The 25,860-nt window shown below is 38.4% G+C and overlaps 1 protein-coding gene across 1 annotated transcript; it reads left to right on the top strand.

The window, feature by feature from the left end:
* Positions 1–18,886: 18,886 nt before the first annotated feature.
* LOC311492452 (putative G-protein coupled receptor 21) lies at positions 18,887–20,226 on the top strand (the record flags this gene model as incomplete). Its single annotated transcript, XM_084550741.1, has 1 exon — positions 18,887–20,226. One exon carries the CDS (start codon positions 18,887–18,889, stop codon positions 19,925–19,927), a length of 1,041 nt encoding a protein of 346 aa, XP_084406867.1. The 3' UTR covers positions 19,928–20,226.
* Positions 20,227–25,860: the final 5,634 nt, after the last annotated feature.

A 25,860-nucleotide genomic window follows, 5' to 3' on the forward strand; every position in this document is an offset into this window, starting at 1 on the left:
TCTGTTTCAGGCCTCTCTGTTAAGCTAAGATAATTGGCTGCTGTTGTCTAATATCAGCAAACAAATAGGTATCTTTGAAATGTTGAACTGTTCTTTGATGCACAGGCACAATGTTGATACTAATTTTCCCATTTCACTCTTTGCAAGAAAAGAGTATACATATATTTCAGTGTTTATGGTGGGTCTGCTTGAGTCACTGTCTTTTCCCATCATGTCATGTGCACACTGTTTATTTGTTTCTAATAGTCGAGGAATGGAAAGGAACATTGACACCTCTGAACGGTTGTGAAACTGGGGTTGTACATCAGAATTTGGAGTCAAGGAGATCGAGCAGCTGCTCTGGCTTGGAAAACGGCTCTAATGGTCCAAAATAAGTACATACATCTCCAGGCATAGATAAGAAGCTTCATTTGTCATATGAGGATATAGTTTCAGTTGGATAGGACAAGGGGGCTGGTCATACATCAACCATAATCCCTGCTCTATATGAAAAGGTCCACATTTGTCTTAGAGTTATACATAGAATTATCTAAATGTGTTGAAAGTAAAGTTTTATTGGCAAACTTTGGATTAACTGGCTTCACAGCTCATAGGCCATTCTCCTCATGAACAAAATCATAGTTGTTGGTATCCATGTTGCTTTCAATGCCCAACTTTGTGACATTTTGTTAGAGCAGTTAAAGAAGTGAGAATGTAGCATAAAGTACCCAGATTCAGTTCCTTTAAAAAAATAAAATAAAACACAAATATTTGGTAATGCAATCAAAATCTAGTTCCGTTTTAAAATATTGCCCTACTCAGCTTTCACACAGTCTGACACTTCCTTAATACAAAAAGTCTAAATTTTCTACTCTGATCTGTGGAGTACCTCAAGTATTTATCCTGGGCCCAGTTTAATTCTCTGTTACATGCTCCCTTTGGGGCTTTTTATTTATTAGTCTGGTCCAAACATTGCATTTAAAGATGGACAGTACAACTCCTCAGATATAGTAAAAACAGACATGACCATTTTGTTCTGGTTATGTCATTTATCAGAGTTTGTGCACCGGTTAACTGATTCAGATTCAGTACAAGTTCCCCAAAAACAAACAAATCTATTGGGAAATTTGATCATATCTACAGCTAGTTTGAGAATGATCTGTGAAGCTCCCCAAGGATTTATCCTGATTTATCCATAGATTGTATTTAAAGATCAGGACAGCAAAGCTCCTTAGAGGTGGAGCCACAGTATACGTAGCTGAAATGGGTGCGGCCAATTTGTTCTGGTGATGTCATTTACAACCAGAGTTTGTGCAACTGCTAGTTGTCTAGTTTTACCCTGGTGTAGCCGCAATCCTTATCAGAATAAAAGTCCGGTATCATTCCATCTGGGTTTCATTATGAGACATGTTTTAACTATCGCATAACAACATTTGCCCCAAAAAGCAGCATTTTTTAATTCAAATGGATTTTACTGGACGACTAAATCAAATAATAGACACAGACATGAATATTGTAAACTTAAGTACTTTTTCAGTTTGGGCTGCCGACATGCCTTGGGATGACTGGGACTGCTAGCGCTAACAGCTCCGACGGTTTCTGTTCTCACTGCAACATGCTTTGCATTTAGATGGTAGTTTAAATGCAAGGTAGTTTTTCAAGTAGTTTTTTTAAAATAAAATCTGCCTTCCATCAGTCCTAGCAACGTGCTTTCATCCGATTCCTCCATTTTGGTAGCGGTTGGCCGAGCTCTGACATGTGCATCAGTGTAATCGGTGTACCAGGAAATCGTGCACTGACAAAAGTTCCCGTTGTTTGCGTTGAATGCAAACTGCAATTATATGCGTTTTTTTTTTAATGCGTTATTCTTTTGCAATTAATTAATCGTAATTAACGCGTTAAAGTCTCACCCCTAGTTTTAACCAGTATAGAGAAAATAAAAACCCTCTGCATGCATTTGGCTAGTCCTACAACCAATCAGAGTCATTTACTTGTAAACAAATTCAACTCCACAGGGCTTAGATGACGTGTATGATTATGTCACTATTTGTCTTCCATCACCACATAAAGTCTGCCCACTTTGGTTGGCCCGGCAGATCTTTGCTGGACCATTATCACTTCCCAAACGAGAGACTCCAAACCAGCTTTGTGCCACAAAAAAATGTACGGGCGAAAAAGTTGGTCTGGCTTTCAGGCTAATCTAATTATCTAGTGACGTAGCAATTACTTTTTCCATCCTGACTTATGAAATGTAGCTTAAAAAAAAAAAACATTCAGTCCTTCAAAAACAAACACTAATGTTTGTAAATGTGATCAAATTTGGAGCTAGTTGGTGCGTCGGTTGATTTTCCTTCAGCTCCACCCTTGAAGTTATTCACAAAAGTTATCTATATCTCACATGAAAATCCATGGTTTTAAAATATATCTCAATCCTTCAGAATTTGCACAGTCCAACACTTCCTCTGATATAGTACAATAATATCTGGAGTAATATTAGCTGTTGGCACACAATGTCAACTAGGCCACTTTAAGTGACCTAGTTGACATTTACAACACCACTCTCAGCCCTTCACTTCCAAACATCGGCACTAGATCTCAACCATTATTTTTAATAAATGGGCCATTTGAACGAAATAAGGACTCTTAGTTAAACAACTCAGGACCTGAAATAGCTCCTGGTTTCGGCTGCAGACATCCCCGTTTTCCTCCTATTACTCATCCGTCTATCTCCTCGCTACTGCTTTTGTTTACTGGAGACGCCTTTACTGCAAATCCGTTAGCGTGTGTCTTTTTAACTTTATTTTCAAAATGGCCTGGCATGAGGAATTAGTGCTTGGTTTCCAGTAAATGAGATTAGCCTAGTTTCTGCACGAAGAAGCATGTTTTATTTTCCTTACATGTGCTGCTGACAGTGTGTTCTCATAGAATCTAAATATAAATGTTTTCTGATTCTATGTGCTGAGCTGACCTGGATGAATGCATGGAGTGAAGTTGAAGTGGAAGCATTATCTGATGCACACAGAAACACATTATAATGAATAGATGGGTTTACAGATGAATGGAAATGGATGGATGCAGAGACGAGTCCACAACAACAAAAAATTAAAACGTTAAGAAATGTAAATGCGGGGAGTGAATTTTGGTTTTGCAAATCCAGATCTAGGCAAACTTTCTTAACCTAATAAACTTTCCTAACCTAATAAACAAACGCAAAATAACAAAACAAGACCTGACTAACAAACTTCTGCGAATTGAGCAACAAACAACAAACAAAAGGCCTAACTATCATGTCTACAAAAGGTGTAATCAAAAATACATCAGTGGCACCAACCAATAATCCCAGTCTGTATGACAAAAAAGTAACCTATGTGAGGAAAGGTGTAGAGCGGGGTTTAATGTCAGACATTGAACATTTTAATTCAAGGGCCACATACAGCCCAATTTGATCTAAAGCTTTCCTCTACATTATGAAAATGTTTACATTTAATAAACTATCCTTTTACAAAACATTTTATGACCAAGCCATGTCATTTTACGACTAAACCTCCTTGTATCCTACCAATACAAATGTAGAAATGATGTTTTAATAATTGTTAACATGTTAGTGAGCTGCTTTTAGCATTTAGCACTGCATTTCATACATTTTTTACAGGCAATAATTTATTTACATGTACATTATTATTATTATTATTATTATTATTTTTGGCAGTACACCCAGCTGTACATCTGTAAATGTCATAAATTATGATACATCACTTGACATGACCTCAACCCCTGTATGTGATCTGGCACAGGCATATGGGGACAGTGGGGTTAGGGACTCCCTGGACTTCTGATATTTTGTGTCTAAAGTATAAATGATTATTGGACAACTGGAAAATGAAACCATCTGTTCTGTTGACACAATGGCACCTGATAATTTAATAAATTACCCTTTTTTTCAAAATTGTTTTGCAGTATACAGGACACAAATCGTCATACATTTGTGTGCTAAAAAAAAAAAAAGTAAATTCTGGGTAAAGCAAAGTGTTGTGGATTGTTGCATTATGTAGATTTTTGATTTTTTTTCTCAAGCAATTATAAATTGTATTTGATGTATTTAGGGGTTTTAAAATTAGATTTTACATTGTCTTTCTTGTACAGAAACACTTTGAGTCGCACAGGAATGTAAACTAATGTTATTATATTTATTTATAGTTGAATATTTGAGGTTTCTAAAGATGTGACAAAATAGGCATGTTAAGCAGAGCTGCATGACCAAGGTAATTAACCAGGTTAGGTTGGTATAAAGACACAATCAGGCTAGCTAGCATAATGTCTGACACCAAGATCTTAACAGCAGATCCTTTAAAGTTTGGACTTGTCTGTCCAGAACATCCCACAGATGCTGGATTAAATTGTGATGTGGGGAATAAGGAGGCCAAGTCAACACCTTGAACTTGTTGTTGTCAAACAATTTCTGAACCAGGGAATACTGGTTCAATGAATGGGTGGACATGGTCTGCAACATGGCTTACGTGCCAACGTGAGCAGGACAGTTATGGGATTAGTCACCATACCATGATCCAAAACCACATCAAATGTTTTAGATTGTTGAAATGTGATTTCAACAATTTGATTAAGTCCTGCTTTTGAAAGTCTGCACTATAGAAGCAAAAATCATGTGGAGAGCAGTCTGTAAATCACATCTAACCTGGTAAATATGATGTGTGACTGGACCAGACTTCAACAGTATGGTTTAAAGCAAATATCCCACTCCCAGGATCCAGACTTTTAAGAAATACAAAGACACACACTCTTGCATGCAAACCCATCGTACATTCATGCATACAGTGATTAATGTCTCAAAAAGTCACTTAAACCCATTATTCACACAGGCTTGCTATCATTTATATAAATGCACATACATCTCTCTTCCTTCCCCTGACTGCACGCCTCAGCTCTTTCAGTTGACAAAAATTAGTCATGTGGGGGAAAATGGCTGAGGTGTTTCTGATCCGCTATCTGTCAGCACACTGAGCTGTAAAGCTACACTTTACTCCAGTCTCTTTATCACAACCCTGAGATGAATTCAGGAGGCGGTGGATTTAATTAAATGCTCACATGTGAGTTTTTTGGTGTGCTATGGATTGATCTGATTTGAAAATCTTACCAGAGAGCCATTATCTTAAACCACAGGAAGCCGTCTAATCTGCTGCTCTACTTTTCAACAATGGAATGCATTTCTGATTATTAAGTTATTATGGACGGTTCGATGAGCAGCTGTGGTGGACCAAAAACTCCAAGTCAGAATTTAATTAAGTGCATTCAGTTGATGCTTTCTTATTTAATGTTTCACAGAGACTCAAACTGCCTCAAAGACTCAAAGTGCTGCAGTTGTTTTTATTTACTAAGCTATTGTTTTTTTTTCCCCAAGAACAGCCAAAATGGTCACTTAATAATAAATGAAAATCCACCAGTTTAAAACTGTTATTGCGTCATTGCTGCAATATGAGTCAAACATTCTGTGAACACATGATTGTTGAATCTATAGAGGTGCCTATGTTATGCCTGGCAGTCTTGGTGATGAAGAAGATCCTGGAGGAAAATCCTTACATTTCTTTGTGTAATGGTTTACAGTTCGTAACTATTTTTACGTTCTAACATCCATGGGCAATATTCTACATGCATTTGCATTTGTTATTGATGGTGTTGTCAGTGTTTGTGTTTTATTCATGAATTTATTTTTTCTAAGCCACTGTTCAATTATATTCGTATAAAGGGACGAAGGGTTGGCCAATTGTATCACTCCAATTTTCACTCTAAATAGAGGAACATCAGCCCTTATCAATAATATACATCCCATTTGTTTTGTCAAAGGTTGAAACAGATTCCTCAGGTTGCTATGGGATTGTAGTGGGTAGTCTATATAACACACCAATCATCTTGGCTAATGTTTATACACTGAATTAGGGTGACAACTTATTTTAACTTCTTTGCACAACTCCTGCATAGACTACTTCTAGTAACAGGCTCCTTTCATCAATAGCTAAATGTGAATATCAGGCGATAGTTATTTCAGACCAAGCCCCGCTAATTATGACTTTATCCCACACTAATTATCGTCCCTGGCGTCTCAATTCATTGTTGTTACCTGATAAAGATTTTGTTAAATTTATCCCTAGTGAAGTGACCTTCTTCCTTAAGCATAATCAGACTCCAGGAATATCTTCCTCAGTAGTATGGGAATTGATAAAGGCATATCTCAGGGGGAAAATCCTTTCATATCATATTAGAAAATCTCACTAGATTTGAGACTTGAACAAATAGCAAATGTCATCTTACATGTGGACACAACGCTAGCTCTCACCCCATCCGATGATTAATTCAAGCAATGACTAACTCTGTAAACTGAATTCAACCTTTTGTCAACAGGACACATCGAAAATCTAATGAATAAAACACAGAGTAGGACATGTGAGTTTGGGGAAAACCTGGGAATCTTTTCGCTCATCAGCTCCATCAGAAAACTGCAGATCAGATGATAGTCCAGATAAATGATGAATTGGGCACCAAGCACATTGAACATTCAGAGACTAACTTGTGTTTTCATGAGTTCTACTCGCAGTTGTACACTTCAGAATCTTTGGGTAAAGACTCTCAGTTTGAGTCTTTTTTTTTTTGGGGGGGGGGGGGGATTAGATATGCTGACAGTTGACGATGAAACTGTCAGCAATGAAACAGGGAGACAATAATACTCTGTCTCCCTGTTTTCCACTCCATCGTGGCACTATGTAACGAAGCCAGTATCAAGGCGGATAAAGCGAAGCGGCCTGGAGCATAAAGTCTCCCTTTATGCTGATGATATGCTTTTATATCTATCTGACGCTTTGGCCAGCCTACAGGAGACTCTTAGGCTGCTGGAAGACTTTGGCAAGATATCAGGATATAAAGTTAATTTACAAAAAAAGTGTATGCCAGTGAACGCAATAGCCAAATCGATTGCACTTAATCCATTTCCCCTTAAAGTAAGTATGTGCCAATTTAGGTACTTAGAAATCTGGATTACCCAAAAGTTTAAAGACCTATTTGAAGCTAATTTCCCTCTTTTGGTATCTCATCTGAAACATGATCTGGAACACTGGAGTTTACTACCCTTATCATTAGGCAGAAGAATTAATACAATAAAAATTAATGTACTGGCCAAAGTTCTGTATGTATTTCAGTGTATTCCTGTCTTTCTAACCAAATCCATAGACAAATTAATACCTAGTTTTATTTGGAATTAGAAAAATCACAGAATAAGTAAACAGGCATACTACAGAGGCACTGTAAACATGGTGGATTATCCCTCCCTAACTTTCAATTCTATACACATAAAAGGATTATGTTACACTGGAAGGAACCTCTATCCCAGGACACAGCTCCTAAGTGGTTACAGATGGAGAACTTACCTTGTATGTCCACCTCCCTATGCGTCTTTCTTGTTCTAAAATTCCTCTATCTGAACCTATATCCAAGTATACCCAAAACTCGATCTTAAAACAATCTTTTAAAATCTGGTCATAATTAAGGAGATTGTTTTCACTAACCAAACTTTCTGTCTAGCTCCAATAGTGAAAAATCACCCTATTTACACCTTCAATAAAAGTTCGAGCTTTTACTGCTTGGGTCAGAAGAGGGATCACTTTAATACGAGCTCTATCTGTTGATAATATTTTTGTATTCTTCGATCAGCTAGTGTCAAAGTTCAATATCCCTCGGTCTCATTTCTTCAAATTTTTCAACTTCGGAGCTTTGTATCAGCCTTCTTTAATTCTTTTCCATTGCAACTACAGAGCTCTTTCTTGGACTCCTTTTTGAAACTCAATCCATGATCAAAACTGTGTATTTTAAGGATCTATTCATTGCTGAATCTTGATATATTGGAGTCCTTGACCTACAGATTCAATGGGAGGAGGACTTGGGGATGACACTCTGAGACACATAGTCAGTTCAAGGTAGTCCATCACCTTCACTGGTCAAAAGTAAGACTAACCAAATTCATCCCTAATGCAGACCCGTTGTGTGGTCGATGTAGGCAAGCACCAGCCACGCATTCACTCATGTTCTGGTTTTGTTCAAAGCTAGGTCCCTTCTGGAAGTCAATATTTAAAACCATATCAGATGTCTTGCAAGTACCTATACATCCCTCAGCTTTAACAGCAATATTTGGAGTAGCCCCACAAGATACACGCTTGAGCCATTTCTTTTCTTTTCATGTCTTTACACGCCTGGAAAGAAAAACCTCCTCCAACCTTATGTGGATTAAAGACCTTACACATCATTTGAAACTGGAGAAAACCTGCTATTTTTTGCTTGCCTTTTTGCTCTTTCCTCTGTTTATTTATGTGCTCTTTGTTTATTCATTATCTCTATTTCTTTTAATTTGTCATTTATACACCATGTTGGAAATTTAAAGTTGATTATTTTTATCATATATGTTTATTACACCTTAGCCAAATACATTTAAACTCAGTTTAAACTGTTTCTTGTAAACATTCCCCAGATGACTACTTTTTTAATTTTTGTGTTAATAATGTGAAATGTCAGAATAATAGTAGAGGTTTATTTTAGATTTTAATATCTTACATCACATTCCCGGTGGGTCAGAAATATAGTGCGTTGACATTTAGAACAGAATTAAATTGGTATTTATTTGCTTTACCTGAATAAACTCGATTAAACATGTTGACAGCCACTTACAGTTCTAATCTAAATAAGTCGTGAATCAGGAAATCAGGAAATCTGTAGTGATACCTAGCCCTAATGTATTAATTCAATACTTAATAATTGAGTTCCTATATACAGAGGTTGTGTAGTGGTGATGGAGTAAAAAATGGGGGTAAATGGAAGGTAGAAAATAAGTAAAGGCCTGAAAGCTGATGTGGGGCAGTGTTTTGGATTTAAAAGGTATGACGACAGAGAAAAGCCAAACGAAAGCAAAGCCAAATGCAAGATGTGAAACTAGAGGGAAAATACTACAAATCTCTTAGCTTTAGTTTTAAGTAAACTAGTTTTGAAATATCTCTAAATGAACTGATACTGAATCAAATTCAGGAAATCTGTAGTCATATTCAATACTACATGTTAACATAACTTCTTTTAAACATCATTCATTTTTTTTAACATGCAATTAACACGAGTGTTCTGTTATTGTTAAATCTGACATCCCTAGTCAGAAGTTTACATGCACTTAGTATTTGGTATCGTTGCCTTTAAATTGTTTAACCTGAGTCAAATGTTTCTGGTAGCCTTACACAAGCTCCTTACAACAAATAGCAGGAATTGTAGGTCATTCCTCCTGACAGAACTGGTGGAACCAAGTCAAGTTTGTAGGCCTCCCCGCTCACAAAATAATTCTCTGAGGGACTGAGGTCAGGGCTTTGACCCCAACTTTGTTGTCCTAAACGTCCCAACGTGATGCTGCCATTGCCATGCTTCAGGGATTATGTTTTTCTATTTCATATTTTTATTTTTTTTCAGATGTTAACAAAACACTTTTAGTTTTTATTAGAGTACATTTGTACAAAAAGTAAGAACTCCACATACACAATTACCCATCTAATTAACTGAAACGATGTCAATCAGCAAATCAGAAGCTTCTAAAACAATAATATCATTTTCTGGAATTTCTCAAGATGTTAAACGATGTTAAATGTGGTTAAACTGAGGTAAAATATTGTGGAACTACAACCAAATCTGTAAACCCAATGACAACATTAGTTCTGTGAAAATCTCTTTCATAACTCAACAAAATAGTTTCTAACTGAAATATCTCAAAATAAATCTTGTGACTTGTAATGAAATCAACTCAGGAAAGAATTCAGTAAAATTTGAAGTCCGTCTTTACAGCATATGGTCATTAGTAAAGCTTTTTTCCATCGTATGCTGCAGGATTTAAATGACATGCAACAGCGTCATCTGTTAACGTGACGTTTACTGACACTAGGCTTCATCCTCAAGTCGTGGCTTGTTGTGCGACCTTGAATTTGTGCGTCATTTGACAGTGGGAACACAACATTAGCCGTGCAGACTCGCACTGTAAAAGACTAATTTGCTGTGGCACCAGACAGGCTTTCCCCTAATGAACCATGTTCCTGAGGTTAACTCAATTTGGACTGGAACTCTTGTAGGTCATAGTGCTTTTTTTATTATTTCATTAAAAAAAAAAAATTCCTGGGGAAGAAAAAGGGGCTGGCCGGCAATAGAGGAAAAAAATACCCGCGAGTGAATTTATGAACACATGAATGATGTATAAGCGGATGAATTATATATGAACTCTTTGGGTCGTGAACAGTGTAGAGTGGAGTCGACCGATATTCAGTATGTTTTTCCATTACTGCTTGCAATGGATGTTTTTTGTCTCTGTTTTAACCAGAGAATATTTACTGATAAAAGAATAGTTTGAACCTTTTTAATTGTACATTTTTGGGCCATAAGTCCCTGCTACTGGGCTGACATTTCAGTCTGTGCTTGATGCGCAACACCACTAGAAAAATAAGTTCACCTTAGTCCACCCTTGTACAACACCTCCCCATAACCTTAATTTAAGCTGATGCGAGAAACACAGGTCTGTGTCTTTTTACAATGACTTTTTACAATGAGATAATGACTTGGCTGGATTCAGACTTGCGCTACAGAAATGAAATGAACAATTCTCTGTAATTTAGCTATTAACAATATTTAACTATATCTGATCTAATCTGACAGATATCTAAATAGTCTGCTTAGAGACACTGTTATAAATAGGTATAAATAGCTCTTCCTTACCTCCCATTGCTTTCCAGCTAATAGTAGCTCTTCCTAGCTCCCTTCCTGGCTTTCAAGCCAGCCAGGTAAAAGTAGCCCCTCATAGCTTCCTAGTGTGGTGGAAATTTCTTTTGGAAAATAAGAAACCAGAAAACTAAACCAGGTATTTATGTGTGTTTAATTCATCATCTTCAGATGGTGAATTAACAATGCACCAAGCATTAAGAATGGCTAACGAGTAACGTATACACAGTGTAGATCTGTTTTAGAATCTCTTAAAGTGTCACTTCGTTAAATCCTTTCAACTATCTGTCTAGCTCCCAGGCACAGGCAGCGAAAGAACACAATGACACTATAGATTCTATACAGTAGTATATGTAATATGTTTTATAGTATAGAACATATAACATATACAGTCATGGACGAAAGTATTGGCACCCCTGGAACTTTTCCAGAAAATGCACCATTTCTCCCAGAAAAGTGTTGAAATTACAAATGTTTTGGTATACACGTTTATTTCCTTTAAGTGCATTGGGACAACACAAAAAAGCAGAAGAAAAAAGCCAAATTTGACATAATTTTACACAAAACTCAAAAATTAACTGGACAAAATCATTGGCACCCTATTAAAACTGTGGGTAAAGAATTTCATTTCAAGCATGTGATCCTCATTTAAACTCACCTGTGGCAAGTAACAGGTGCTGGCAATATAGAAATCAAAACTGAAGCCAGTTGGAATGTATAAAAGTTGACTCAACCTTTGTGTTGTTTGCCTGTGTATGCCACACCAAGCATGGAGAAGAGAAAGAAGAGGCGAGAATTGTCTGAGGACTTAAGAAGCAAAATTGTGGAAAAATATCAACAATCTCAAGGTTACAAGTCAATCTCCAGAGATCTTAAAGTTCCTTTGTCAACTGTGCGCAATATAATCAAGAAGTTTTTAACCCATGGAACTGTGGCAAATCTCCCTGGACGTGGACGAAAGAGAAAAATTGATGCAAGAATGCAACGCAGGATTGTTCGAATGGTGGATAAACAACCTCAGTCAACTTCCACACAAATTCAGGCTGTCTTGCAGACTCAGGGTGCAACGGTGTCAGCTCGAACAATACGTCGTCGTCTGAATGAGATGAAGCGCTATGGCAGGAGACCGAGGAGAACCCCACTTCTGACACGGAGGCATAAAAAAGCAAGACTGCAGTTTGCAAGAACATACCTGAGTAAGCCTCAATCCTTCTGGGACAATGTTTTGTGGACAGATGAGACTAAGGTAGAGCTTTTTAGCAAAGCACGTCATTCTACTGTTTACAGAAAACCGAATGAGGCCTACAAAGAAAAGAACACGGTACCTACAGTCAAATACGGTGGGGGTTCAAAGATGTTTTGGGGTTGTTTTGCTGCCTCTGGGACTGGGTGCATTGATTGTGTGCAAGGAATCATGAAATCTGGAGACTATCAAAACATTCTGGCCCGTAATGTAGGGCCTAGTGTCAGAAAGCTGGGTCTGCATCAGAGGTCATGGGTGTTCCAGCAGGACAATGATCCAAAACACACCTCACAAAGCACCCAGAAATGGTTGGAGACAAAGCGCTGGAGAATTCTGAAGTGGCCAGCAATGAGTCCGGATCTAAATCCCATAGAACACCTATGGAAAGATCTAAAAATTGCTGTTGCGAGAAGGCACCCTTCAAATCTGAGAGACCTGGAACAGTTTGCAAAAGAAGAGTGGTCCAAAATTCCAGTTGAGAGGTGTAAGAAACTTGTTGATGGTTATAGGAAGCGATTGGTTTCAGTTATTTTGTCCAAAGGGTGTGCAACCAAATATTAAGTTGAGGGTGCCAATGATTTTGTCCAGTCAATTTTTGAGTTTTGTGTAAAATTATGTCAAATTTGGCTTTTTTCTTCTGCTTTTTTGTGTTGTCCCAATGCACTTAAAGGAAATAAACGTGTATACCAAAACATTTGTAATTTCAACACTTTTCTGGGAGAAATGGTGCATTTTCTGGAAAAGTTCCAGGGGTGCCAATACTTTCGTCCATGACTGTACCTCAATAAACTTACAGTTTAAAGCAGCATCTAAATGAAAATTCCATTACACTACCCTCCCAGCTCTTACCTTTCTAGTCTCTCAGCTAATAGTAGCTCCTCTTAGCCTCCTAGCCTCCCAGATGACAGTAGCACTATGGTGATCTGAGGAAAACAAAACACACTGTATACTGCGGCCAGTTTGAATAGTTTTCCAAATAGTCATTGTTTTTACATGAACCATTTCAAGTCAGTTATCTGAAAATAACCTCCTGGAATGTTCAGTATGGCTAACTGTATGGACATCTACCACATCTGGAGCAACTTGTAGGTTGACCTAATCACCCTCCACACACTGTTTGGGTATGTGTGAGGATGACATTAACAGCAGTTAGACTGTCCACTAATAAGACTCAAAAACCAGAAAGCAATGAAGGACAGTTCAGTGGGCTGCTATGAAGAGTCATTTCACTTTGACAGTAAACCATATTTAGTTGATGCAGATTAAATGGTAAAACAACTGACTTCCCAATGAATGTAGAAAGGTGTTTATAGTTTACAGACCTTAACATTTAACATTCAGAAGGATTGATCTGCTAAGGGTTTTGTTTTTGCTGGATGATCCATGTTTGGTTGCAATTTGTATTTGTATGTTCTTTTTTTACTAAAACATCCTTTTTTCTTTTGATGTTGTGCAGCAAGCTACAACACATTAATCACATTAGTGGAAAGTAACAGGAAGTAGGGATGTCCTGATCAAGTTTTTTTTAGCCCTGATCTGATACGAATCATTTAATGTTGAGTTTCGGTTTATCCAAGTCCGATCTTAAATAAAGTGCAGTTTTTCCCAGAAGATTCCTAAAGTCTTTTCTTCTCTTCCTTGTATTCTCCTAGATCATGAGTGCACTGTGTGTTCAGTCCAATAAATATAGGTGTCAAAGTTAATGTAGTGTGGAGAGGGTTGCTCGTTACTTGGCTCCAGAAAACCTGTGTTCTCTGCTCCAGTTTTGGTCATCCAACACCATACACTCCCTAACCCTCTCTGGAATATTTTTCTCCTTGACGCTGTCTCCTGGAAACTTTTCTCTTCTTTGAAATGCACCGTTCAGTGTTTGTTGTTGTTTCGGTGCAGCCCTTGTCTGAGTAGACTCCATGGATTCTGTTTCTAGAGTAAAGTTTTTCCACACAGCAGATATGTTTAGTCACACAATTTGGTCCGTCTTCTTCAATTTTTGGCAGCTTTGACACCAAAGAAAAGAAAAGTAGTAGTAGAAGTAGTGGTAATCTTCTTCTTCAAGCTTGAAGAACTTGGTACCAAGTTAAACTAATCTCAACTTTGAGGAGATATAATTGAAGCAACTACTGCAGATGATAGATACATGGGCATTTATTATTACTATAGTACGCAAACTTTGGACATGAATACTTGGTAGATTTGGACTTGACACGTTCAACTGTAAAGTAGCCATTCTGTAATTGGATGATGCCCACGAAAAGCCTTCTGTGATAGCTAGATGTCCCAATTCCACCGTTACCTCCCAATGCGTCCTCACTTAAATTTCGCTGAGCAAGAGGACATCTTTTTATAACAGCACTGCACCTGGTTTGATGCGTACTTTGAATTAGAACAGTACTTGGTTAAGCACCTGATGACGTTTCTTAACACCATAGGAAGAACAAATATTTCCATAAGATACAAACAGTTCCTCAAATGTTTACCTGAAGACAAAGGGTCAGATAACAGGATTGTTTGTGGTAGGTTTGCATACATGTCAAGTGAGTAACTTTGGAATCAATGGATGCCATTTTGGAACATAATACTGTATGTTCTCCTTAACAGAGAAAGTAACAGAGAAAATATGATTGAGGTGGTTCTGCTGTTGTTTAAGAAGTCCTGTTTTTTTGGGCAACACAACAGAGCGGGTGCTGTGTTTCTTGAAAAAGGTAATTCTCAAGCTATGAATCATGTTTAATAGTGCAAATAAGTCTTTAATGTCTCGTAACGTTCTCATAAAGTCTTATCTTAATTGTCCCACAACAACATAATTAGAAGAAGAATGGAGATTCCTGGCTTTTTTGGCTTTTTTCTTGCAGACAATCCCCTCAGGTCTTCAGATATTCCAAATTTATCCCAAGTCCTTTCAAATATTCAGTCACATATTGACTTTCCCCATCAGCCTGACTGTGAACGGTGGAGGTGTTGATGGTGCTCATGTCTTAGTTGTCTTGTCAGACAACTGAGTGCTTGTTCACCTCATAAGTCTACCAGATGTGACACTTCTGAACCCTGACCTGGAGAATAAAAGCAATAGATGTTAACTTGGCAGTGAATGGCTATGCTACCCACCTCAGTGCTCTCCATATGGTAACCAAAAACAAATTGTGTCTCAATTGCGTCTTTGTTCTTCACCAGCAGCCTGGGCAGTCCTCAGCTTTAAGTACCGGTGTGAACACACCCAGGATGCATTTGACTGATCCGATCTCAGACTACAATTAGAGGAGGTCTGGTTTGCATGTGACCTCGTTCCTTTGGTTGTGTGAACACGCGATAAGTCCTGGGTCACATTAAAGATCACCTAATCAACATGGGTAATTTGTGGAAGAGGAGAGGAGAAAACTCTTTATCACACTTTATTTAATTTTTGGTTTTTTTTGTACACTGTGTGTGATTCTGCCAATTCAGAGTATTGGCATGTGATTAATTATTGGTCAGGATTGATCACGGTGTCTTTATTTTCATCGCTGGTGATTTTTCTGTAATGGTTTCAAACAGAACAGCGGTAAAATTATGACGTGTATGGATGTTTTCAGGGTTCAGTTCTAATCGGAGCTCAACCTCAAAAATAACTAATGTCAGGGTGGAGAGTCAGGGTGTGTTTATAGTGTGTTTATGGAGAGAGACTTCACAGCTTGTTCCAAAACCTGTGTCATGTCCCCAAGTCATGATGCACACACAACAAACTGGAAATTTGTTGTTGTGACATTTGTGAGAGTGCCTGTGTCCTGTAGCAGTGCAACCAATTTGTACGTAGCTCATACAAAACACCTGTATATGCATTAGCATAGGAAAAACAATTGTGGAACATAAGTTTACTTAACTTCTGTTCATTCATTTAGTCTTGTTCAGCACCAGTGTGAAGTTTGGTTTCCTAGTATATTACACTTTTTCATCACAGCAACAGTTTCATTGCATATGAAACACTGAAAACACAGACACACTTCCCCTAGTTTTCTGTGAATAAATATTAATTCATTTTCCACGTGTCTGAAATTTTCTGCACTCCCTAGCTGTCTTGGGTTTCTTTGAATCTGCGATTATTGGTTACCTGTGACGAAAGTATTTTCTGATTAACCCTGTTTTGTGGAGACGCTGCAGTGTTCAAGTCACTAGTGCGACCTACCGATAAAACTAAATACTACAATATAGTCAAGTGCAAGTTCCATATGTGGGCTATATTACAGTATATTATATGTTTACAATTTGCAGCGGGTCAATTGAAAGTGGACCACAGGCTGTAGTTCGACATAAACTAATATCAGCATTCACAAGTGAACCTATTGTTTGGGCAAGTGTATGTGCCAGCTGACCGTCAGCTGTAGCGTTTGCAGTGGTCCTTTGTTGGTTTGATGTTTCACATAATCACAAATTAGAAGACAGTGTTTGTCAGTAGCCTTAAAATTAATTTTGTTACTGCACTGAGTTAAAAAAACATTGTAAAAATATTTTTTGATACGTATTTGCTCATTCAATCCATCTTGCCCTTTCTTCCATCATTTATCTTCCCCTCCATCCCTTTACCCGTCTCTCATTTAATTAGTCATCGGTAGCTGCAGAGATCCTCCTTTCCTCATCAAATGAATTGCCTCACTCCGTGTTTCATGTATATATATTTATATATATGTATGCAATTATGATCACTCCCTACTGTGTCTGAACACGTGTTGGATGTTGTCCTATCTTTGCTTTTGCACGGGTACAGCAGTTCATATGTCTGGTGTGCGTGTGGGCGGGCGTGAATGGTGTCCATGGAGATGGAAAGCTGCAAGCTATTTATTGGCCAACAGATGTGGAAAATGGGACAGCCTTATTGTCCATGGGCCCATGGAGATGGAGGATGGAGAGTAAAGTGAAGCAGACTCACAGATATGTAATATTGGCTCATGTTCCAGAATAAACAAATACACAATAATATTTATGTTTTATTTGTTTGTGTTCTCTTTGTCTACTTTCAGAACTTGGATGTGTGAACATCTTATGACGTTATTTATTTATCATGTCATTTCTGTGTGATATTTGTTTTCTTAAGAGCAATACTTTAGTTTGTTTTTCAGCAAACTGTAGTTCGAGAGTTACCTTAGCTTATTTATGTTTTATCTAACTTGTATTTTGTTTTTCCCTTGGGCATCAACAAAATCTTGTCTTCAGTGTCTTTAAATGCTGTGTTTAAAAGTGTGTAAGGACAGACAAACGCAATGGTTTCAGGTATTTTATGAGACATCAGCTGGTCTGATGATGTTACGGTAAGTGTTTTCCTGAACAGAAATTTTGACATTTATCCTTTTCTTTAGTTTTTGATATATTTATAACATAAAACATAGTTAACATTAGAACAATCATGAAGGGGGATTAAGTGCGGAACTTTTACATGTAAATTAGTTTCAGTAGTGTTGTTGCTAATGTGAGTGTATATAAGAGGCCTGGGTTAAAAGAAAAAAAAAATATTTGGAAGATCTGATATCAATTTATTAATCAGATATTTGTTTATTTCTGTTAAATACACGCCATTTCTACATTCTCTCCTTAGAAATCTTGCCGTGGTGTCACAAGACTGATTTTGCGCAGAAGCAAAACCATATGAAAGAATGAGATTATTGTGGAAACGCCACATACCATGTTTGGAACCAACGACATTGTCAATAACGTGAAAACCTCTTTCATAACTAAGAAAAATGTCAAAATTAAGTTGTTCATACGAATTTCTTTTAATAGAGTTGCTTACCTAGATTAACACAGATTTATTTTTTTCTACAATAATTGAGAGAAAGCTGCAGTGAAAAATATCCCTTTAAGGTACATTTAAAGCACACTTTTAAAAAAAGTGATTGCGATTAATCACAATTAATTAGATATTATAATATTTATATATAATATTTATATATTCGAAATATAAATAAATTGATATTTAATAGCCTTATCTAAATTTAACAGTTGTGCGATGGTGGTAGAGTAAAAATGGGGGAAATGGAAGGTAGAAGAAGTAGATTAAAAAAGGAGGAGGAAGAGGAGGAGGAGCTCTAGTGTGAGACAGAGAGAGAGAGAGAAAAAGTGAGAGAGCAAGCAGGGGGAGGAGAGGAAAGCAGCAGTGGCAGCGCTGCATTATCACAATACTGCCACTACAGCAGGAGAGGAGAGGCAGTTCACCGTCCATCTCCCTGATCTCTCACATCTGACACACTGGAAGTCGAACAGCCGCCTCACAAGTAGAGAAGAGATTCTGGTTTCATTATCCATCAACACATCTGTCTACAGGACTGTTTGCATTTCTCTGAGCAGGCCGTTGGCTACTTCCAGATTGGACTTAATTTGCTGAGGCAGATACCAGCATAGAGAAAACCTTTGGTTTTTCCCTACTTTTTTCCTTTTTTCCTTTTCAGGCTTGAAGAGCAGAACAAGTGGATTGCTGTTTTGCTTGCCTCAGGATTTGTACTCGTGGTGTTGGGGTGGGGATGTGAAGAGGGGTGTGTGTGATAAACAGCTGCAAGAGGAGAGAACGGGTTGCACTGCAGCATCAGGCTGGCTTCTCTTGTTCTATGTTGCCTCTCGAGGTTGCCCACATACACATTTTCACCAGCCAGAAGCAGAAGCAGCAGAGCCTAGCAGCATTTTTTTTTCACGCATCAATGGATAATCGCTACTTTAAGTACCGACTCCCACTGAGGGAGATAAGATGCTGATATAGGAAGAACACAGGGGTAAGCTTTGTGTTTTAAAAAGTAGAAACTTCAGGATTAATTAAAAAATAAATAAAAGAGACTTTGGTGCCCGGATGACAGCTGCGTCGACCTGAACTCCGTCCCCTTTTCCTCCCATTCCTCCCCCTCGAGTCCAAACATGAACAATTCCTATGATGCTAACCAAAGCATCTCTGCCCCTTTCTGCGCCATGGGTTACTCCCACAGCCTGGATACCTGCGTACTGGAGGTGGTCGTCATTCTCTTCCTCACTGTGCTCATCATAGCCGGCAACCTGGTGGTAATCTTTGTTTTCCACTGTGCCCCACTGCTGCACCACCACACCACCAGCCACTTTATCCAGACCATGGCCTACGCCGATCTGCTCGTGGGCGTCACCTGCCTGATGCCCTCACTGTCCCTCCTCCACTACCTCCGAGGCTTGAACGAGGAGCTTACCTGCAAGGTGTTCGGCTACATGGTTTCTGTCCTGAAGAGCGTCTCAATGGCCTCGCTGGCGTGCATCAGCGTGGACCGCTACATCGCCATCACCCGGCCACTGTCCTACGCCACGCTAGTAACACCGTGCCGGCTGAGGGTATGCATCGTCCTCATCTGGGTTTATTCTGCTTTGATTTTTCTGCCGTCCTTTTTCGGCTGGGGGAAGCCTGGCTATCACGGGGACATATTTAAGTGGTGTGCATACTCCTGGAAAACCAACCCGAGGTTCAGCACCTTCATTGTGGTGATGCTCTATGCACCGGCTGCGCTCATAGTCTGCTTCACCTATGGGAGTATATTCAGAATCTGTCGGCAACACACGAAGGAGATCACCCAGCGCCACGCTCGCTTCAGCTCACAGATGGAGGGCGATAAAGGCGAGCGCAGTGAGCGCGGCGAGGGCTGCCCCGACAAACGCTATGCAATGGTGCTGTTCCGCATCACCAGTGTCTTCTACGTGCTGTGGATGCCGTACATCCTCTACTTCCTCCTGGAGAGCGCCAGGCTGTATGACCACAAGGTGGCATCCTTCCTCACAACATGGCTGGCAATCAGCAACAGTTTCTGCAACTGTCTCATCTACAGCCTCTCTAACAGTGTCTTCCGGAAAGGTCTCGGCCGCCTCTTTAGCCCATTGTTTCCTTCCTGTCTCGGCTGCACAGACGGCAAAAAGGCTCCAGATCCTCGATGCCAAGTGTGAGAACTCATTGGGTGGATTCAGTCTCAATCTTTTTTGGAGGCATCTGCACTCTGTGTGTGCTTTGCGCTCAGCTGCATAGCATGGATCCCCCTGCACGGAGCACGGAGAGGTGCCCGTGCAGATACCGGTCGGTTGTTTCAAACGGCCGATTTTGTGGGAAAAGGAGGAAGTTCCTTTTGGGACCTTCTTGAATGCTCACGTGTGATGCTGCTCTTTCATGGCTGACGACTCGGAGTAGATGAAGAGTATGGACTGTGAAAAAAGCAGACCCTTTAGTGTTGGTTTGGAGGATTTCACATGAACACTTATTTTAAGAACTCCCAGATGCAAAAAAAGAAGCACAGCGCAACCTGTGCTATTCGATCAACTGAGATGCAAAAAAGTATTTTGAAGCCTGACTGAAAAATCTGCAGGGTAGAATTGTGTGTTACAAAACAAATACAAAACACCTAATGATTTGCCAAGAAACTGTAATGTAAAAATTCACTTGAAGCTCATTTCCCAAAGAGAAGATGTGGGTTTATTTGGAAGCTTGTGTGTTTTATTGAAAGACTGATTCCTCTCCTTTGAAGTTGGGCGTTAAGTCAGAGCCTCCAACTATGTTTACACAGTCTTGGGTTCTACGCGAAAATGTTGATTTAAGAATTAGTTCTATTTTATAAGATGGTCACTGACCTGGGATTCTTCGTCTGCAAGCAGACAGTGGTGTGTTCTTGTCAGAGAGACAGTAAGTTGTATTTATTTGCAGAAAGTTATTCTTGTGCTTTGTCCTCAGGTTTATCAGCAGTTCTTTGTTAAGCCTCTGGGCTATTTGCCTTTGATCTCAGCTGAAACAGTCCTCCGCTCCTGAATCACAAGCTACGCAGCGCAACGCAAGATAAACAACTCATGACTAGTAGTGTAGTAAACGTTGATCCTGGCAGACAGCAGATTAATTATCCTTTAATGCCTCTAGCAACTGGTTTCTTCTTTAAAGAAGGGTTATGGCCGTGCTTCACAAGCCTAGCCTCAAGAGTTGAAGAGCCAATGAGAGCATGTGGCTTTTTGGCTTCATGTAAATACACTTAAAGTATTAATAATTTAGCATTGGCAGACTGGGCCCTTTGGGGGATTTTTGGCAGCCCCAATTTATAGTAGATTTCTAAAAAAACAAATGAGCTGCCTCCAAGACTGTTTATTTCCAGTTGTTAAAGAAGTGTCAATTTGAGAGTTTGGTTTTAAAGTCACAATGAAATTGCATCTCTGAGAGCGTCTTGCTCCTGAAAAATAAACCATGTACAGAGAAAAAACAGCAACTACTACTGATCTGGTGTTCATTTTAATGCAAAAACATACAATGATATTTGGTAAAAATCTGAATTTTGTATAATTCATTTAAATATTTCAAGACATTATGGCATAGAAATGTGTATTTTCCATAAAAACAGCATGCAAAAACTAAAGTCCAGTCCAATGAACTGTTTGTTTTATTTATTATATATAACAGGGAAAGTTCCCATTAATTAACTTGAATGTGCTGTGAATGGGCCAGAATTAACCACAAGGCTATAGAAGCTGCTACGCAAAAGAGCGCTCAGACAAGCTAGCTTCAGTTAGCCTTGGCAAAAGCTACACTTTTTAGCTAAATAAACCTTCCTTTAATAATTCAGACAATTCTTGATTATATTACTTTGTTGTCTTGCATAAAAAAGTCAGTGGTAAAATTAAACTGTGAAAAAGAATAGTGACATCTTGAGCTAGGTTAGGCTAGTTCACGCACCTAGCAAGCACTGCTGGAGTTATTATGGTCAAGCTACTTTCAAATGACTCAATGCGACTAAATGTATTAAAATGGTATTTATAATAATATATTTATAACATAACAGAGTCAGTGGCTAAATTTAGCATTGATGAAGAATAAGTGACATCTGCTAGTAGGCTAGTTGGCGCACCTAGCTATGCTTGGTTTGTTGTGGTCAAGCTACTTTCAAATGACTCTTTTAGATGTGTTAAAATTGTATTTAAAAAGTACGTTATTTTATTGAGTTGGTTTGAATAGAGAATTAAAAGCTAAAGGAGGACGTACAATACCAGTCAAAATTACACCTCCTCAGTCAATGGTTTTTCTTTATTTGTATTATTTTCTTCATTGCAATAGAAAACATTCATTATACTAAAAAATATCGAATCTATGAAGCAACACATATGGAATTATGTAGTAAACAAAAAAGTGTTGAACAAACCATAATATAGCTTAGATTTTAGATTCTTTGATATCTTTGCACACTATTGGTGTTGTTTCAATTAGCCTTATGAGGTAGCCACCTGGAATGGTTTTCCTAAAGGAGTTCCTGAAGATGTTGAGCACTTGTTGGTTACTTTGTCTTCACTCTGTGGTCCATCTTATCCCAAACAATCTCATTTGGGTCTAGGTTAGGTTGATTGTGGAGGCCACGTTATCTGACGCAGCACTCCATCACTCTCCTTCTTGATTAAATGGCCCTTATATAACCTGGAGGTGTGTTTGGGGTCATTGTCCTGATGAAAAACAACTGAAGGCCCCACTAAGCTCAGACCAGATGGGACGGCATGTCTCTGCAGAATGCTGTGGTAGCCATTCTGGTTAAGAGTGCCTTTTAAATGAGTGAATTTTAAATTAATCACCAACCAGCAAAGCACACCTAAAGATCACACCTCCTCCTCCTAGGACTTCATTCACCATGCTTCACAGTGGAAACCTCACATTTAGAAACCATCCACTCACCTTTTCTCACAAAGACGTGGCGGGTGGAACCAAAGATCTCTTCAGACCACAGTCCAAATTTCCACTTGTCTAAGTTCCAATCCTTGGGTTTCCCTTCTTGTTGTTCTTGCTCTGTAACAGATTCTTTGCAGCAGTTAATGCGCTCTCCCTTGGACATTTGATGTTAAGATGTGTCTGCAACTGGAACTCTGTGAAACATTTATGTGGTCTTTCAGATTGATTAACCTTCATGTTTTAAAGTAAAGATTTCTTTACTTTACTTTCTTTACTTAGTTGAGTAGTTCTTGCCTTAATATGGATTAGTACAGCAGCTGAATTGAAATAATAACAATAAAGAAGAACCACTGAATGAAAAGGTTGCTGGTAATTTATATTTGCTTGTTTGTTCGGCGTAATTTAAAGTTTAAAAAGGCATGAAAACATCCAGACATTTAATCTTTATGCTTTAGACGTTTGCTCAGTTTAGTATTATTTAGCAAAATATGCTCACACAGTGTATACAATTTGATTGGTTACATATGTAGTTTTTATTTAGTTGTGACTTGAAAAGTTGTTGTAAGGAACTGTTATATTTTTGGTTTCCCTATTGGAACGCATACAACACGTGCATTTTCACTACGTTACAGTTCAGACATGGATGATCAAACCTCACGTCTATGTGACGGTATGTGTTACGTATACAGAATCGGCTATGAAAATGTAATTTCCTGCTAAATTTTTACACGTTTTGATTCACTGTGTCTGTCTATTTCAAGATGCTATTGAGAGCAGTTTATTGACTGTACTTCCTGGTTTTAGTATCCTACTACTGTAGCTCAGATGGTTTACCATTTTTATTTTTATTTTTATGAGGGTTCCTGCTAGGGTTTATGCCAGGAAAACGATCAGCTCCTCCTGATGTTGTCGGAACATTATCATGCAAATCTGTATAAACATGGATGACCTTGGAGTTTTGTTATCTTATTTTTCCTTGAGCTCATCAACTGCGGGCACTGGTGCAATAAATCACAACATGGCAATATATATATATATATCTTTCCCTCAAACTACAACAATGACCTAAAATAAAGGGCTTTTATTATTATAACTCTAGCTGAGCAGTTTGCTATACAGCATGTGATATGAACTCTGAATCTTTGCTCTACATTACTGTATATAGAGAGGTACACCTGTCTGATTAAAATGAAATGTTTCTGTTTACTGTGTTTTGGATTGATTTGATACCACAAAACCTCACAATGCATCATGAAACTAGTTATTACAATCGTCATCACATACAATCGTCAAGTCTTCAATTTGCATCAACTGTGTTTCTGGTAGTGCTGAGGTTATTGAATGGATGCCTTTTTTTACAGGCACATTAATCCTGCGACTTTGGTGAGACACTTTTTGTGAAGTTACCATCTGGTATTGGTTTCCCATGTTGGGCAATTAGTTGAGTAACTCGGAACTGGCTATTGTGGCATTTTCCTGTGTTTTAGTGTGTGTGTGTGTGTGTGTGTAATATAATTTGTAATATAACTGTACATTACTTCAAATTTGCTTTATCTTGGATGATTTTTATGGCAACCAACAAGTTTTTAATGCTGCCGTGTGATTGGTCGTATGATCCAGACGTTTTTTTTTTTTTTGTAAAATCATGACTTGAATTTGTCCACTGTGTAACTCCTCAGTAGACAGTCCTCTGGCTCTGTTTGTCTCACATGACTGTTCTGTTGCAAAGCCAAGTGACCATCCCTGTTGCTCTCACATAATGCCACTGTTTATGTTCAATGTACCTGATTAGGCTCACATGAAAGTTATTGATCAGGAGAGAGTACAGTGGACATCACGCAAATTGGGAAATTTTGCAAATTGTGGAAAAATGTTGATTTGTGTTGGAGCAAACTTTAAAGAAAACAACTCTGGTTTGTTCAGTGACCCTTTCAAAGAGCCAGTACTGTAATATTTTTGGGCTGAGTTGGGTTGCAGTTTCTTTACTGTGGATTTATACAATGACCTGCCACTTCGTTTTGTACATTACAAATACAAAACAAATGCATTCTAATATAACAGCCCTGCAGTTAATCTTAGCTTCATGACTTTTCTAATGTCAAGTTTATGTTGAAGTCAGAAAAGTGGTAATTCAAATGTATAATCATTTTGGAGGATGTAGTTGTGGTGCTGTTAAACTGGATTGAAGAAAAAGTGTTTCTGTTATTTAGCCACTGACTACAATGTCAAAATAAAAGGAACATGTGTTGGTACAACACATTTCAACAGATGAAAATGAATCAACAGCTCGCTCAGTTGTTTGAAACTAAAGCTGAATACCGGATACTTCATGGAGATAAGATTTAGTGTAGGACTGTTAATATTGGAATATTTTAATGAGTGTAACTAATGAACTGGCAAGTGAGTGTAAAACCATTTCAGCTTGATATTTGTTTTGTCTAGAATTTATATTGTGTTGCTACCTCCTGGAATAATTCTGTCACAATGGTTGAATAAAGTAACAAAACAGGGCTGTTGTTGTCCTTCATAGAAAACAACAAAATGTCTGGAGGTACCAGGAGATTTTAACTTCAAAAAGGTTTTTATTCAGAACTCTTGATTCACTGAAATGGTATCAGATAGTAATACATTTTCAGGAGTGTACCTAATGTTTTGGCAAATGGGTGTAATTTGTGTAACTGTCTTAATTTAGGACATTTGATAATAAAAATTAACTACATTAATGCTTTAAGGATACATAGAGTCTCTCTGTTGGGAACCAATCATGCTCCAGCAAAGATCTGCTGGGTCAATAAAATGGAGGAGGTAATTTGGGCAAGTTGTATGTGGTGATGGGCAGAGGAGTAATAGTGATGTAGTCATGTCATCAGTGCCGTGGAGTTGCTAGCAGTTGCACACACTATGGTTGTTAATGATGTCATCGGAACAAGATGACCATATTGTGGCTCCACTTCCATGGAGATGTTATGTCCAACTTTAAGTGCAATCAACAGGCCAGACTGATAAATGAAAAGCCCTGAAGGAAGCAATAGAGAAAGTAATAGAGAATTAAACAGGCCCCAGGATAAATCCCTGAGGAACGCCACAGAGGAGAACTCCAAAGCTGAAGGGGGTAATATTTTAAAGCTTATTTACAACCAAGTGGCTCTGATTGGTTGGAAGACGGTCCAATTGATGTAGAGGTATGTTTTTATGT

The sequence above is a fragment of the Chelon labrosus genome (genome assembly GCF_963514085.1).
Source record: "Chelon labrosus genome assembly, chromosome: 9".
Taxonomy (NCBI): domain Eukaryota; kingdom Metazoa; phylum Chordata; class Actinopteri; order Mugiliformes; family Mugilidae; genus Chelon; species Chelon labrosus.